Source organism: Heloderma suspectum, chromosome 10 (assembly GCF_057233095.1).
Source record: "Heloderma suspectum isolate Gila_16-S chromosome 10, 16-S_ref, whole genome shotgun sequence".
Lineage (NCBI taxonomy): Eukaryota > Metazoa > Chordata > Lepidosauria > Squamata > Helodermatidae > Heloderma > Heloderma suspectum.
The window spans coordinates 18848678-18864836 of NC_139467.1; the positions used below are offsets into that span (position 1 = coordinate 18848678).

The window sequence follows — 16159 nt, forward strand, 5'->3', positions numbered from 1 at the left end:
ATTGCACTCTGCTAGAAAGGTTTCAAATTCCACTAAGGTGAATTCAGCACCATTATCTGTAATCAATTCTATAGGATCTCCCTCTCTAGTGAAAATAATTGAAAGAAAGCTAATAACTGTAGCTGGCAGCTACTTTGGGCCATTTGCTATAATAACCAATTAAAGTAATAGCATAATGGCAATCAATTACAACAGCATCAAAAGGTCCTACAATATCAATTGCAACTTTTTCCCATGCAGAATCTGGGAGTGGAACTGGCTCTAATGGTGATGCACGTGTTATTGCTATCTTATCATGGAACCTACCACTGAAACATCATTATATAGCTGCTTCCATTTGGGAGTCCATCCCTGAACACCAATACAGATTCTCAATCTCTGTTTACTTCTAACAATCCCTTGATGGGTATCACATGCCAAACATATAAACATAGACCACAGTTCCTCTGACACAAGTAATCGATTTGCTCCCCATAACACATATCCATCTTGTAAAGAGAGTTCATCACATATTGTAAAGTAAGTCAACAAAACGGGCTCAAGCTATTTCTTATTATTAGGCTATCTGCCTGTTAAAAACTCCCATAACTTTTGTTGGATGCCAAACGTGTAGCTAGGAAGTGCTGTCATATAACTGCAGCAAGTGACAGTAGTAATAATAGCAACTATTTCTTCATCACCTTCCAATGACTTCTCAGAGGATGACAAAGGCAGGCAGGACAAACAATTAGCTGCCACATTTTGAGTCCCTGGTCTATACTCCATTTCATACGTCGTCTTCTTCTTCTTCTTCTTTTTCTTCTTCTCCTTCTTCTCTTCTTTTATAATTTATTTATATTTCTATACCGCCCAGTAGCCAAAGCTCTCTGGGTAGCTTACAAAGATTAAAAACATAAAAATACGTTATACAGAGATTAAAAGCCATTTACATAAAAAACACACGAACAGACAATATACACAAGAGAACATATATCTAAAACAACTTCAAACAAGCAATCACAAGCAAACAACCATAACCATAAAACAATCCAGAATCAATTAAAACTTATCATGTGCTGCCAAATGCCTGGGAGAAGAGAAAGGTCTTAACCTGGTGCTGAAAAGATAACCAGGTTGGCGCCAGGCAGGCCTCATCGGGGAGATCATTCCACAATTGGAAAATGTAAAGGAAAGTAGTTTTGCTGACCATCTAGCAATATGATTTCCACTCTCTTTTGGTTAACCATGTTGTCAAAGGCCTAGGATCAGTACATAATTAGAATATATGGCCCCATTGATATGTCCTCCACTTTTCTGTAGCCCAAATACAAACAAGTGCTTTCCCCCCCAATAGTTGAATATTTCCTGTCCGCCTCAGTAAGTGTTCTTGATGCAAATGCAACAGTCCTCTCAACCTTATCCTCGTGGAACTGCGTAAGTACTGCTGCCAGTCTATAATCAGAAGCATCAATTGTCACAATTATAGGTAATGCAGGATTAAACAATGCAAGTGCAGGACTATCAACAACCAACTCTTTCACCTTTATTATTTATTTTATTTTATTTATTGCATTTATACCCCGCCTTTTCCCCTCTTGCAAGGAACCCAAGGCGGCTTACATTATCCTCCTCCTCTCCATTTTATCCTCACAACAACAACCCTGTGAGGTGGGTTGGGCTGAGAGTCTGTGACTGGCCCAAAGTCTCCCAGTGAGCTTCCATGGCTGAGTGGGGGCTAGAACCCGGATCTCCCAGCTCCTAGTCCAGCACTCTTTGAACCCCAGATGATATTCTGAAAAAAGTGGGGGACAGTTTTAGAGCAGGCTCAATTTGAATTCAACAGCTGCCTCCTGTGTAAAGGCCAAACACCCCTATAACGCATGATGGGGTTAGTGCCATCTACAATGCGTGGTCGGGTGGCGGCACTCCAGAGATGGAATAGCTGAAGGTATGGAAAATCCAACCTTGTGATGTAGACCAATGGAAGCTACACCTGATAGTCCTAGAGCAACCTTATGCCACCCCAAGGATATGGCTATGTCTGTTGGGGAGAAGGGCAAGTGAATATACCGCTGGAAATTGAAGTTGTAGTCACTCAGGGGACTTATACATGGATTGCCACATGCTCTGGTTAGGCTTTTGAAAACATTCTTTAGGAGGGGTGGTAGATTCAGACCATCAAGATGAAGTACAAATACTAGAAGTCACTTTTTAAAATGTGGCCAGTGCGTTGCACAACTGCCATATGAGAAATTCAGTGTGCCTGTCATTTAGGAAATGGGTGGGCCAGATCAGATAATGTGAAGAGAGGAAAGATTTAGATGATCCCAGGCCAAAAAGTGTGGATTGTTTATCCAACCCAGCCCAAAACAAACTGGAGAAAATTGTCACCAAGAAGCCAAGAGCCACCTACTGGGTTTGATTAACGAATGCTGTTTCTCCTGTTTGTCGGGACGTGGGAAAATTAAGGCACTGAGAATAATTGTTTGTATGCATTCTCACAGGTGAAGGTGCCAGATTGGCAGAGATGAACATCAACCCCACTCATGGCAGATATAAAAAAGGGGTCAAGATGAACACTTTGTTCCACGTTGTCTTAATTGCTGAACTTCTTCCCCGATTCAGAAGTACATAGGGACACTTCGCCAGGAAGATCTGCTGCTAATGGAACCCACCAAATTGCTAGCTTTCTTTCTGTTGCTGCTGCCCTCTTTTGGTAAGAACTGGCATTTCGATGTGATGGGACCACAAACCTGGGAGAGCGAGGGGACAGTCTATATGCATCATTTTTTCTTCCCCTTGCAATTGCATGTGTGAGAGCTGTGTAGCAGCTGTGTGTGTGTGTGTGTGTGTGTGTGTGTAAATGACCCATGCTATTGTCTGCAGAGATTTGCACCTGACTGTTACATTCTGACTTTCCTTTCCTTGCATATGATTTGGGTGCGGATGAGCTGCTGTGCGCAACATGGGTTAGATAGATGTGTACATAGTAGTGCTGAAACACGTTTCGAATGTTCATGTGGGACTTCTCATGCAGTGATTGGTTTTTTATTTGTTTGTACTCTTGAACACCAAATGATAAGCCAGCAAACCCACATGTGAAATATCTCTTAGCCCATCTTCTTTGGGAGTGAAAGAGATCATTGAATTACTTGGGCATGTGATTTTGGAGATATTCCAATAATCTGCTGCAGAGCACTGATGCCCATCCCGGATGGACAGTGAGCTTTCTCTGTCTGTGTTACAGTGTCAGCCTACCATAAGCGAATCATTGGGGGCAAGGAATGCAACGAGGCTGAGCATCCTTGGCTCGTGCTACTCTATGAGCCCAAAGGGGTCTACTGCTCTGGAATATTGCTCGATCACAACTGGGTACTCACTGCTGCTCACTGCTACATAAGGTGAGGGATGTTAAGGTGCCAGCGAATACATTTAGAATCCAGTTTCAAATCTTGGGCAATGTCATTCAAGATCGAACCTGAAACCATTAATGATCACAGTGTACATTTTGAAAGGATCTCCCACTGAGTCCAGCTCTTTGCTTTTATATATGGAAAAGTGACACTGAAGTAAATTTCCATATAACTTTTGCAAGTATGCATTTGGGGCAGGCACATAATGGGAATGCAAGGTCCTCCTGGTAGGGTCTTTCCCAGACAAGTTACATGGGTAAACAATCCTGGAATCTTTTTACAACAGGAGTGGTGAAACTCTTTCAGGCAAAGTCAATTTCAGAGAAGCTCTCAGGGCCTACATTCCGATGGTGGGTGGGGCCAGAAGCAAAAGGGGATGGGCCAAAGGCTAAAGGGTGGAGCCAAAATACCCCCCCATGCCAACATGTAGCTTAAAGCACTTACTGGCATGTTGTATCTTAAAGCCCTAGGAGAGGCATTTCAACTGCTTATAATGGGGGAAAACTGCAGAAAAACTGGGAAACCACCAAACAACTGGCAGTTAGGGGAAAGGGGGGGTGGCCTTCTGAGGAATTGCTGAGGACCAGTGTGGGACCCCTGGAGGGGTTTGGCCCTCAGGTCTAAGCTTCCCCACCCCTGCTTTACAGGGAGATTGACAGTCATGTTCAGCAGCAAGTCCCATGATGCCACCTCCAGGCAGGCCAGAGTTCAGGACAAATATCCTCCCAAGGACTCATGTAGTCAACTTGCCCATCTGGGCCTTGCATTGAGAGACCCCTGAGCCCTTTGCTGTGTTTCTTGTAGTGGCGAAATCCAGATAAGGCTTGGAGTGCACAACAGAGAAGTGCTAAGAGAGGACGAAGAGCGGAGAGTCAGTGCGGGCACCATGTGCTACCCTGACACTGCCAGCACCACCAAGAACAGCTGCCCAGACTTCACTGCTGACATCATGATGATCAAATTGAACAGCCCTGTTAAGTTCAACAAGCACATCGCCCCACTCAACCTACCCACCGCCTCTGCCTCTGTGGGAACAAAATGCAGTGTAATGGGGTGGGGCTCAATCACAACTTCTAAAGGTAAGAACCACGGCCATCACATGGTTCTCCACACACTCAGACATTTGCCAGAACCAGACCAGGTTTAGCGTCGCACTGTGTCTGGTGCTACCAATGGGTGGGGTGAACACTCTCCCCATAGAAGGGCCTTTGCCTCACCCAAGGAGGGTCTCCAATCCTTTTGGGTTGGTGGGCACTGTTGGAATTTTGAGAGTGTCATGGGTGCTCTCACAAAATGGCTGCCCTGGGGAGGACCTGCCCATTTCTAAAATGGCTACCATGGTGGGCACGGCCCATGACAAAACACGAGTTTGCCAGAAGGAAACTGGTAAGACAGAAATAAAAGTAACTTGCCCCGAAACCTATTTACAAGGCAGAGAGGGGGTCTGAGTTCCAAAACACAAACCCAACCCAAATAAAGATGGTGTTGGAGGAGAGCAGTTCACTTTGCAGCATAGTGGCCTCACCGTTTAATTTTTTAAAATGTTAAGAAATGTAATAAAGCCCAGGAGGGGCAGGAAGCCAGGCGAGTGCCAAGGAGGTCTCCATGTACACATTGGTGCCCACAGGTACACCACATGGAAGACCCCAGCAAGCTAACATCACAGGCACAAAGGAGACATGTTCACACTGGGTCCAACATACATGTGGCTGAAAGGGTAGCAGATGCTCTCTCTGGGGTTCATCACATGGAGCTTTTATCCTGCTATTGAGATGGCTCTGTCTCGGAAGTTTTCGGACTCTTTAGATGATGCCGTTACCCTCAGGGTGTCTCCTGCAATTTTCCCCAGCCTATCCCGTGTTTTCCCCAAATGCAATAAATGTTTGTTTGTTTATTTATTTATTTCATTTATTTCATTTCTATACCGCCCAATAGCCAAAGCTCTCTGGGCGGTTCACAAAAATTAAAACCAAACAACACACAATAAAACAATTTAAAATATATAGAACATTAAAACCACAATATAACAATACAACCACAATAAAAGCTAGCAGCAGTGCAGGAGTTTAAAATACAGATTTAAAACAGCAAAGCTAAAAATTTAGAAAGCTAAAATGCTAAAATGCCTGGGAAAATAAAAAGGTCTTCACCTGGTGCCGAAAGGAATGCAATGTAGGTGCCAGGCGAACCTCACTAGGGAGCTCATTCCAGAGCCGGGGTGCCACAGCAGAAAAAGCCCTCCTCCTAGTAGCCACCCGCCTCACTTCCATTCTGCTAAATGTGGTATTTTTTCCAGCCCACGGAACAGGAGCATCATGACCTCCCCGTGAAATTCTCCAATAGTAGGAGAAACCACTCAGTCTGCCTGCATTTGTTTTCAGTTGCTGGGGGCGTGCATGGTCAGGATGACGAAGGCATTGAGGATGGGCTGAGGGGCGTGCGGGAGCAGATTTGACAGGCGCGAGAGCAAGGATTGCCCGCCAATTGCAACTCCTGCCTCTGCTCAAGTCTTGCTGAGGAAGGACTTTCCTCGATTCCCAGGTGTCTGCCATGTAAATGCTTGCGCACTTTTCTCAATTGGAGGGAGAAGAGGGTAAAATGCCTCCCTGCAATGAACACATCTAATCCCCCACCCCACCAAACTCAGAAGCAACGTCCTCTGTTGATTCAGAGCACCCCATTAAGTTAAATGGGGCTTACTCCATAGTAAGTGTGCCAAGGGTTGCAGACTTACAGGGCAATCTTACGTCTTTGTTGCTATTCAGTCGTTAAGTCGTGTCCGACTCTTCGTGACCCCATGGACCAGAGCACGCCAGGCCTTCCTGTCCTCCGCTCTCTCCCGGAGTGTGCTCAAGTTCATATTCATTGCATCCGTGATGCTATCTAGCCATCTCATCCTCTGCCGTCCCCTTCTCCTGTTGCCTTCAATCCTTCCCAGCATCAGGGCCTTTTCCAGTGAGTCTTCTCTTCGCATTTGGTGACCAAAATATTTGAGCTTCAGCTTCGGTATCTATCCTTCCAATGAGCACTCAGGGTTGATTTCCTTTAGGATGGACTGATTTGACCTCCTTGCAGTCCAGGGGACTCGTAAGAGTCTTCTCCAGCACCACAGTTCGAAAGCATCAGTTCTTCGGCACTCACCCTTCCTTATAGTCCAGCTGTCACAGCCAAACGTTGCTACTGGGAAAACCATAGCTTTGATTAGACAGACCTTTGTCGGCAAGGTGATGTCTCTGCTTCTTACTATGCTGTCTAGGTTTGCCATAGCTTTCCTCCCAAGGAGCAAGTGTCTTTTAATTTCATGGCTGCAGTCACCGTCTGCGGTGATCTTGGAGCCCAAGAAAGTAAAATCTGTCACTGCTTCCATTTCTTCCCCTTCCATATGCCAGGAAGTGATGGGGCCAGATGCCATGATCTCCGTTTTTTTAATGTTGAGTTTCAAACCAGCTTTTGCACTCTCCTCTTTCACCCTCAACAAGAGGCTCTTTAGATCCTCTTTGCTTTCTGCCATTAGGGTGGTATTGTCTGCATATCGGAGGTTGTTGCTAATTCTCCTGGCAGTCTTAATTCCGACCTGTGATTCATCCAACCCGGCATTTCTCATGATGTACTCTGCATATAAGTTAAATAAACAGGGTGACAATATGCAGCCTTGTCGTACTCCTTTCCCAATTTTGAACCAATCGGTTGTTCCATGTCTGGTTCTTACTGTTGCTTCTTGACCCTCGTATAGGTTTCTCCGGAGACAGGTAAGGTGGTCTGGTACTCCCATCTCTTTAAGAATTTGTCAGAGTTTGTTGTGATCCACACAATCAAAGGCTTTAGCATAGTCAATGAAGCAGAAATAGACGTTTCTTCTGGAATTCTCCTGCTTTCTCCATGATCCAGCGAATGTTGGCGATTTGATCTCTAGTTCCTCTGCCTCTTCGGAACCCAGCTTGTACTTCCGGTAGTTCTCGGTTCACATACTGCTGAAGCCTAGCTTGTAGGACTTTGAGCATAACCTTGCTGGCATGTGAAATGAGCGCAATTGTGCGGTAGTTTGAACACTCCTTGGCATTGCCCTTCTTTGGAATTAGAACGTTAACTGACCTTTTCCAGTCTTGTGGCCACTGTTGAGTGTTCCAAATTTGTTGGCATATTGAGTGCAGCACGTTAACAGCATCATCTTTTAGGATTTTAAATAGCTCAGCTGGAATACTGTCATCTCCGCTAGCTTTGTTGTTAGTAATGCTTCCTAAGGCCCACTTGACTTCACTCTCGAGGATGTCCGGCTCAAGTTCAGTGACCGCACCATCATGGCTATCAGGGACATTAAGATCTTTCCTGTATAGTTCTTCTGTGTATTCTTTCCACCTCTTCTTCATCTCATCTGCTTCTGTTAGATCCCTGCCTTCTTTGTCCTTTATCATGCCCGTCTTTGCACAAAATGTTCCCTTGATATCTCCGATTTTCTTGAAAAGATCTCTAGTCTTTCCCATTCTATTGTTTTCCTTGATGTCTTTGCATTGCTCATTTAAGAAGGCCTTCTTGTCTCTCCTTGCTATTCTCTGGAACTCTGCATTCAGTTGGATATATCTTTCCCTTTCTCCCTTGCTTTTCGTTTCCCTTCTTTCCTCAGCTACTTGTAAAGCCTCATCAGACAACCACTTTGCTTTGTTGCATTTCTTTTTGTTTGGGATGGATTGAGTTGCTGCCTCCTGAACAATGTTACGGACCTCCGTCCATAGTTCCTCAGGCACTCTGTCTATCAGGTCTAATCCCTGAAATCTATTCCTCACCTCCACTGTATATTCATAAGGGATATGATTTAGGTCATACCTGAATGGTTTAGTGGTTTTCCCTACGTTCTTCAATTTAAACTGAAATTTTGCAACAAGAAGCTCATGATCTGAGCCACAGTCAGCTCCAGGTCTTGTTTTTACTGACTGTATAGAGCTTCTCCATCTTTGGCTGCAAAGGACATAATCAATCTGATTTCGATATTGACCACCTGGTGATGTCCATGTGTAGAGTCGCCTCTTGTGCTGTTGGAAAAGAGTGTTTGCTATGATCAGCGTGTTCTCTTGGCAAAACTCTATTAGCCTTTGTCCTGCTTCATTTTGTACACCAAGGCCATGCTTGCCTGTTATCCCGGTGATTTCTTGACTTCCTACTTTAGCATTCCAATCCCCTATGATGAAGAGGACATCTTTTTTTGGTGTTAGTTCTAGAAGGTGTTGTAGGTCTTCATACAGCCAATCAACCTCAGCTTCTTCAGCCTCAGTGGTTGGGGCACAGACTTCAATTACTGTGATGTTGAATGGTTTGCCTTGGATTCGTACTGAGATCATTCTGTCGTTTTTGAGATTGTACCCCAGTACTGCTTTTCCCACCCTTTTGTTGACTATGAGTGCTACTCCATTTCTTCTAAGGGATTCTTGCCCACAGTAGTAGATATAATGGTCACCTGAATTAAATTCGCCCATGCCTGTCCATTTTAGTTCGCTGATTCCCAAGATGTCGATGTTCAATCTTGCCATCTCATGTTTGACCACCTCCAGCTTACCTTGATCCATTGATCTGACATTCCAGGTTCCTAAACAATATCGTTCTTTACAGCATCAGACTTTCTTTTCACCACCAGACACATCCACAGTTGAGTGTCCTTTCGGCTTTGGCCCAGACGCTTCACTCTTTCTGGTGCTACTTGGAAATTCCCTCTGCTCTTCCCCAGTAGTATATTGGACACCTTCTGACCTGAGGGGCTCATCTTCCAGCGTCATATATTTTAGCCTTGTGATGCGTTCCATGGGGTTTTCTTGGCAAGAATACTGGAGTGGGTTGCCATTTCCTTCTGCAGTGGACCACATTTTGTCAGAACTCTCCGCCATGACCTTTCCGTCTTGGGTTGCCCAGCACGGCATAGCTTATGGCTTCACTGAGTTACGCAAGCCCCTTCGCCACAACAAGGCAGTTGTTCAATGGGGTTTACTCCCACATAAGTATGCCAAAGGTTGCAGACTTACAACACAATGTTACATTTTATGTCTACTCAGAAGTAAGTCAGAGGTTTCCTGGGGGCTGTGAGAAAAGAGTATAGCAGAAGTTAAGCTATGAAAACAAGACACCCCCCTCCCGCTTCTTTGCACACAATCCAGGGAGGGAGGAAGGCACTCTCTCAGCTCAGACCACATGACTGCTGTGTAAAGGAGCCCTTCCTAATCCCACAAAGAAATGGAAAGCAGGAAACCCCGGAAAGGATATGGATTTTTGTGGGGGGTTTGCTTAATGTAGCCCCCCACACACGCACAGTGGAGATCTTATAGCCACATATCAGATCTTGCTTTCTTCTCAGCACCAGATCAAAACATTCCTTTAATCCCAGGCATTTTAAATTTCAAACTTTCTTTCAAATTAATTTGTTTGCTGGTTTGTTGTTTGATTTACTTTACTGCCTTTTAGTTCACAACTCTGCCCTATGCGACTGCGGAGACTTGCAGACAACAACACATATGTATACTTGCCCTTTGTGCCCTCACCAATGCACACATGAGGACCTTATGACAGCGTGACAGAACGCAATTAATGTTGCTAGTTTCTGGGCAAGATTTTTCTATTTTTATATATTTTAACGTCTACATTTTATATTTTAAATGGTATGTGTTATAGTATGTTTTTTTAATTGTGATGTTTCTGACATGAATAAATAACAAGTTCACAATTTTATTGTTATTGTTGATGTTGCTTTTGTTCTTTTCTTTATGATATTATGTACACTGGCTTGGGATCCCTTGTGGATGAAGAGGTGTTTTTATATATATAAAAGAAAGATAGACTAAAAATGGAGTATTAAAAATATATATAGTTTAAGCTAAAAGTTTCAGCTTCCGCATTCATCAGTAGCTGTGCTGTTAAATATATATGGGGCACAAACGCCATCAAGGATGCACTGTCTTCCTAGGAGGGCCTGCCATTTTCATTCAGTCTGTTTTTTGTTTTTAAATGTTATGTAACTGTGGCCAGCTCTACGGTATGGCAAAGTCAGAAGGGTGGCCACCTACGCATTGCCAAAAAAGAGGGAACACATCACCGAAAAAAGAAAAAGAAGACACGATCTGCATTAAATCTGCACATGCTAATTTATATGTATAGGTGCCTGTTTTGAAGGGATTGCTATAATTTAAATAAAAGCACAACATATCTCACTATGATAGGGAAGATTGTGAACAAGTGACCTGCGTGCCTTGCTCCAACTGCTGTCCAGGTGTTGATATCAACTTGATGGGCAACTTCAGGGCCCCTTCCAGCTCTGCCTGCTTAGGGTTCCTTATCTTTAAACCAGACTGGGCCTAGACAGTCTTTCCAATAGGGAAAACCTTGAAATGGAGGACTGACCTCTGTAAAGTAGGACACAAAGCCACCCTAATAGAAACATAGCAAATCCAGGAAGCTACCGTATACTGAGAGCATCTCTACACCAGCCTAAAATCCCGCATTTAAAATGGGCTTCCATTTTAAATGTAGGATCACAACGGACTCCCTCTACATCTGCTTCCTTTCCTTTCCTTTCCTTTCCTTTCCTTTCCTTTCCTTTCCTTTCCTTTCCTTTCCTTTCCTCCCTTCCCTTTCCCTCTCCTTCTCCCCCTTATCTGTGTCTTCCATATGTTTCATTATCTAGCTCCTCTTCTTGAGGCGTTTCCTTTTTCATGGTGGGAACTCAAGTGGAACACAAGTAGGGTAATTTGATGCCTCATTATCTCCGATCTATTTACAAATGGAATAGAGGTCATTTAGTGCAGGAGACGCCCTGGAGGTTAACGATGTCACCTACAGGGCCTGCAAACTTTCATGAGTGAGCTATCTCAATAGCAGGATAAAAGTTCTGTGTGAAGGAGCCCTGAGTCAAACCCTGGGTCCATCTAGCCTGGGGGTACCGACAGAGGGGGCCGCGGTGGCTTAGTGGTTAAGACGCTGAACTGCAGACCAGAAGGTCGGCAGGACAGCAGTTCGAGACCCGAGTGCCACGTGACAGAGTGAGCTCCCGTCTTCAGTCCCAGCTCCTGCCAACCTAGCAGTTTGAAAGCAAGAAATTGCAAGTAGATAAATAGGTACCGCCTCGGCGGGAAAGGTAACAGCGTTCTGTGCACCTCGGTGTTCAGTCATGCCGGCCACATGACCACGGAAGCGTCTTTGGACAGCACTGGCTCTTCGGCTTAGAAACGGGGATGAGCACCGCACCCTAGAGTCGGACACGACTGGTTGGGGACACCTTTACCTTTTTTTTTTTTTTACCGACAGAGACTGGCAGCAAGCTTCCAAGGTTTCAGGCAGGAATTTTTCCACCACTACCTGGAGATATCAGGGATTGAACCTGGGACCTTCTGCATGCAAAGCGGGGGCTCTGCCACTGAGCCACGGCCACTTCATTAATGGGTCAGGCATTTGTCATTTCACTAGGGATGTACGAAAGGCACTTACCTGGTCCCGCAGCTTGCTTCGTGGTGGGGGGGAGGCGCTTCAGTTCTCCCCCCGAAGTTCAGGCCGGGGGGGGAGGTGCCCCGCCTCGCCCGGCCGAAATTCAGGCTGGGGAGAAGCGCCCTGTCTCCCCGGCTGCAAAATACAAAAGTGGGGGGAAAAAAACAAAACACCCGTGATAGGCTATGTAACGATTTACGTAGCCTATCACGGCTGACTTTCGAAATCTAGCCATGATAGGCTACGTAAATCGTTACGTAGCCTATCACATGTTTTTTTTTTTACTTTATTTTGTAATGGTGGCGGCGACAGCTGGTCGGAAGACCGGCCGCCGCCCCACCCCCGATGAACTGCCGCCGAACCGCCGCCGGGACCCACCGCCGAGAGGGACATTCGAGGGAGGTAAGTCCCATCCCAGGGGGGTGGGGGGTGGCGGTGGAAAATTTCACTGCCAATTTCGGGGGGGCCGAATGCGTTGGCATTCAGCCTCCCTGAGATTCGTGGAGAAATCCTCCACCATCCCTACATTTCACCAAAACAGGCAAAAGCTTTGCACAGGGCACCTGAACACATAGGAGAAAGCACAGGAGGGGTTCTGGTCTGCACATCTTTCCTCTTGCAGGCTCAGTTGGTCCACTCACCAGGCCTTGCTTGAAGTTCCCATAAATCCTGGAAGTGGCACTGCACATCTCCAGATTTCTTAACACAGCTGCTCTGATATACAGCAAAATTGATCCCTTGCAAGCATCTTACTAGACCATCTTCTTCCTTTTGGTTTTCAGTGACTTTACCCAAAGTTCCTCATTGTGTTTCCATTGGGATACTTGAGAATCTCTTGTGTGCCAGTGCTTACCCATGGTGGGTAATGACTGATGACATGTTATGTGCAGGAGTTGTGAAAGGATGCAAAGATTCATGCCAGGTAAGGAGTTTTCCCCTGTGGACTGACTACAAACGTACACTCCATACACTTCTGCGCAGACAAACTTTCCTTTACACCGCAATGGAAACCAGACTAATGCAGAAGAAAAAAAGCTTGTATACTAAAAGCAAATGTATTATTCGAGTGCTGATCCTTATGTAGCCAAAACGGCACCATCCATGCACAAAGGGGAAATATCAGAGGTCTTGGCGAAACCCCAAGGTTTGCAAGAAATATTTATTTATTTATTCATTTCATTTCTATACCACCCAATAGCCGAAGCTCTCTGGGCGGTTCACAAAAATTAAAACCAAACAACACACAATAAAACAATTTAAAATATATAGAACATTAAAACCACAATATAACAATACAACCACAATAAAACCTAACAGCAGTACAGGAGTTTAAAATACAGATTTAAAACAGCAAAGATAAAAATTTAGAAAGCTAAAATGCCTGGGAAAATAAAAAGGTCTTCACCTGGCGCCGAAAGGAGTACAATGTAGGCGCCAGGTGAACCTCACTAGGGAGCTCATTCCAGAGCCGGGGTGTCACAGCAGAAAAAGCCCTCCTCCTAGTAGCCACCCGCCTCACTTCCTTTGGCAGGGGCTCACGGAGAAGGGCCGCTGATGATGATCTTAAGGTCCGGGCAGGCACATATGGGAGGAGGCGATCCTTCAGGTAACCTGGCCCCAAGCCGTTAAGGGCTTTGAATGTTAACACCAGCACTTTGAATCGGGCCCGGAAATGGACTGGCAGCCAGTGCAGCTGGAAAAGTACTGGCGTAATATGAGCTCGCAGGCCAGTCCCTGTTAACAATCTTGCTGCCCTATTTTGGACCAGCTGAAGTTTCCGGACCATTTTCAAAGGCAGCCCCACGTATAACGTATATAAAATATATTTTTTAAAACCCTAAGGTGGTGGAGGGGGACCCAAAATCATGGGTTGTTTGTCTTCCTTCTCCTTTGCCATCTCCCTCCCTGTATCCCAAACGCCTTTGCAGCACTTTAGTAATGGCATGTAGAGTGGCTGGGTTTTTGGACCACCGCTGCCTGGCTCCTCTGTAGCCTGGAGAAACAACCCATGAACAATCCACATTTCTGGGTTGTAATGACAACCTCTGGTTTAAACAAACTTAGTTCACAACCCTACTGGAAACCATGGATTCTCTTCCTGGATTGTTTGTGGTTGACATACCATGGTTTGTTAGCATGGCTGGGTTTGCACATCACAACAATCCAGAATTCAACAACCCATGGGTTAAATAAATTATGGGTTAGCATTAGGTGGAAGTCAGGTCACTATTGTAGTCCAGGCCATAACTGCATATTTCATAGTGTGTTCTGTTCTCTTAATAGGGTGATTCTGGTGGACCCCTTGTCTGTGATGGACAAGTCCAGGGGATTGTATCTATGGGAAACTCCCGAGGGCCTGGCATCTATACCAGGGTCGACAGCTATCTCAACTGGATCCTGGATTTCTTTTGAGAAAGTGCAGATGGCCCTGCTCCCTCTTATAATGGATTACCAGTAGAAATCTTTTAAGTCACATCCATGGGGTCATCATCATGGCGATCACTCGTGACCGAGTAAGATTGTCTTCCAAGAGTAGAGTCTTAACAGTGGGTCTGCAGGTGGCTAGCTGATGTCTCTTTTTCTTCACACTTTAGGCAGCAAACCTAGGCACACATTTGCCTGTCATTGAACACAGCGGGATTTACTTTGGAGTACAGGTGTGCAGGATGGCACTGCACGAAACCATATTTTTACATCCTTAAATCCTGATGGGATGCATACTTACTTCAAAGTAAGTCTCACGAAATGGAATGAGAGACCTATCTGCAAGTGAATGAGCATAGGTGTATAGTCTTACTGATGTATAACAGGAATCTCCGGATGGCCATTTCCGCCCTAAGCACTAGAATCTTGAATCTTCTGATTACACAATGGTTTTTATGTGAATTCCCAGCTCTGAAAGCTAAGAAATGAAAAATAAAAATAAAAGAGACTCCAGCATTTCTAATATCTCATAATTTAAGCATCTATCACTTGTTTTCTTATGGTATGGGCTTGGCGGTACTGGAAGTGAATGCACTATAGGCCGTTTCCCCTCTACCGGTGCCAATCTACAGTAAGCAAAAATAAAAATGCATCTTTTCCACTGCTTTCTGCTTTCACTTTCTTTGTGGGATTAGGATAGGCTTCTTTATACAGCAGACACATGGTTTGAATAGAGGAAGTGCCTCCCTCCCTCCCAGGCATGTGTGCAAAGCAGTGGAGCGGGGAAGTCTTGTTTTCGTTGCTTAACTTGAGCTGTATTGTTTCCCTGCAGCCCTAGGTTCACTTACTTGGGAGTAAGCCCCATTGAAGTCAATGGGACTTACTTCTGAGTAGACATAAGAGCATGCTGTAAGACTGCAAACTTTGGTACACTTAGTTATGAGTAATCCCCACTGAACTTAATGGGGAGGGTGCTCTGAATCAACAGAGTACATTGATTCTGAGCCTGGTGGGATGGGGATCACATCCGTCTCCCTTTGTTGCAGGGTGGCATTTTACTCTCTTCTCCCTCCAATCAGTGAGCAAGAGACACATGGTTTTAATAGAGGAAAGTCCTTTCTCTGCAAGCTCATGGTGCTAAACCAGCATTGCACACTGCTGAGATGGTGCCATTAATTTTTATTTCTAGTTTATCTCCGATCTTTTAAAAAGCGCAATAAAGGGGAAAATGTGTGGGAGGCATCCTGGAGGTTGACGACATCATGTAAAGCACCCACAGTATTCTATGAGTGACCAATCACAAGTGTGCAATAAATTGTTTGTGTAGACACCATTGATAAAGGAAGAATGTCTGATTAGTCATTTTCCAGACACCAGAGCAGAGGGCCAGCCCTTTCTCTTAGGAAGTTGTGTCATGAAGGAGAGGGCTTAGCTCAGGAGCATTGAACCTCAGACCAGTGGGTGAACTCTGGCCCACCCAGGTTGTCCAGTTGGCCTCAGGCCTTCACCTGCCCCCACGCTCTTTCCCCCAGCCACTGTTCATTTGGGTGTTTCCCAGCTTTTGCATGTTTCCCCCCTACCAGTCCAAAAGCTTGAAATGCCTCTCCTAAAGCTTAGTTATGGCCAGTAAGAGCTTTAAGCTAAGATATGCTATTTTAGGTATGTTATCCCCACGCCTTTTGTCTTCATCCTGCCCACCGCTGGAATGCTGCCTCTGAGAGGTTCTCAAAATTTAATTTAGCCCTTCAACTAACCTGGCTTAACTCTTATGCAGCACATCCCTATGCATGTTTACTTGGAAGTAAGTCCCCCCACTTTAATGTTTGGTGTTCTTAAGCTTAAATAAAACACTCCAATACAAGGTTGCAAAGACAGCTTTTATTGAG

The 16159-nt window shown here is 45.1% G+C and overlaps 1 protein-coding gene across 3 annotated transcripts; it reads left to right on the plus strand.

The window, feature by feature from the left end:
- The first annotated feature begins 2562 nt into the window (after window positions 1-2562).
- LOC146337876 (gilatoxin-like) lies at window positions 2563-16138 on the plus strand. 3 transcript variants are annotated; one of them, XM_084815409.1, is made up of 5 exons: window positions 2563-2695; window positions 3227-3380; window positions 4197-4471; window positions 12632-12771; window positions 14133-16138. In XM_084815409.1, exons 1-5 carry the CDS (start codon window positions 2644-2646, stop codon window positions 14259-14261), a joined length of 750 nt encoding a protein of 249 aa, XP_084671535.1. In that variant the 5' UTR covers window positions 2563-2643; the 3' UTR covers window positions 14262-16138. The 3 variants fall into 3 exon arrangements, with proteins under 3 accessions (XP_084671535.1, XP_084671537.1, XP_084671534.1); XM_084815411.1 differs by having other exon boundaries at window positions 14444-14932; XM_084815408.1 differs by lacking the exon at window positions 14133-16138 and having other exon boundaries at window positions 12632-12997.
- The last annotated feature ends 21 nt before the right edge of the window (window positions 16139-16159 follow it).

Coding starts and splice junctions, on each gene's coding strand:
- LOC146337876 (XM_084815408.1), top strand. CDS start 2,644: ATGGAACCCACCAAATTGCTAGCTTTCTTTCTGTTGCTGCTGCCCTCT. Junction 2,696..3,226: donor GTTGCTGCTGCCCTCTTTTG/GTAAGAACTGGC, acceptor TCTGTGTTACAG/TGTCAGCCTACCATAAGCGA. Junction 4,472..12,631: donor CTCAATCACAACTTCTAAAG/GTAAGAACCACG, acceptor TTTGGTTTTCAG/TGACTTTACCCAAAGTTCCT.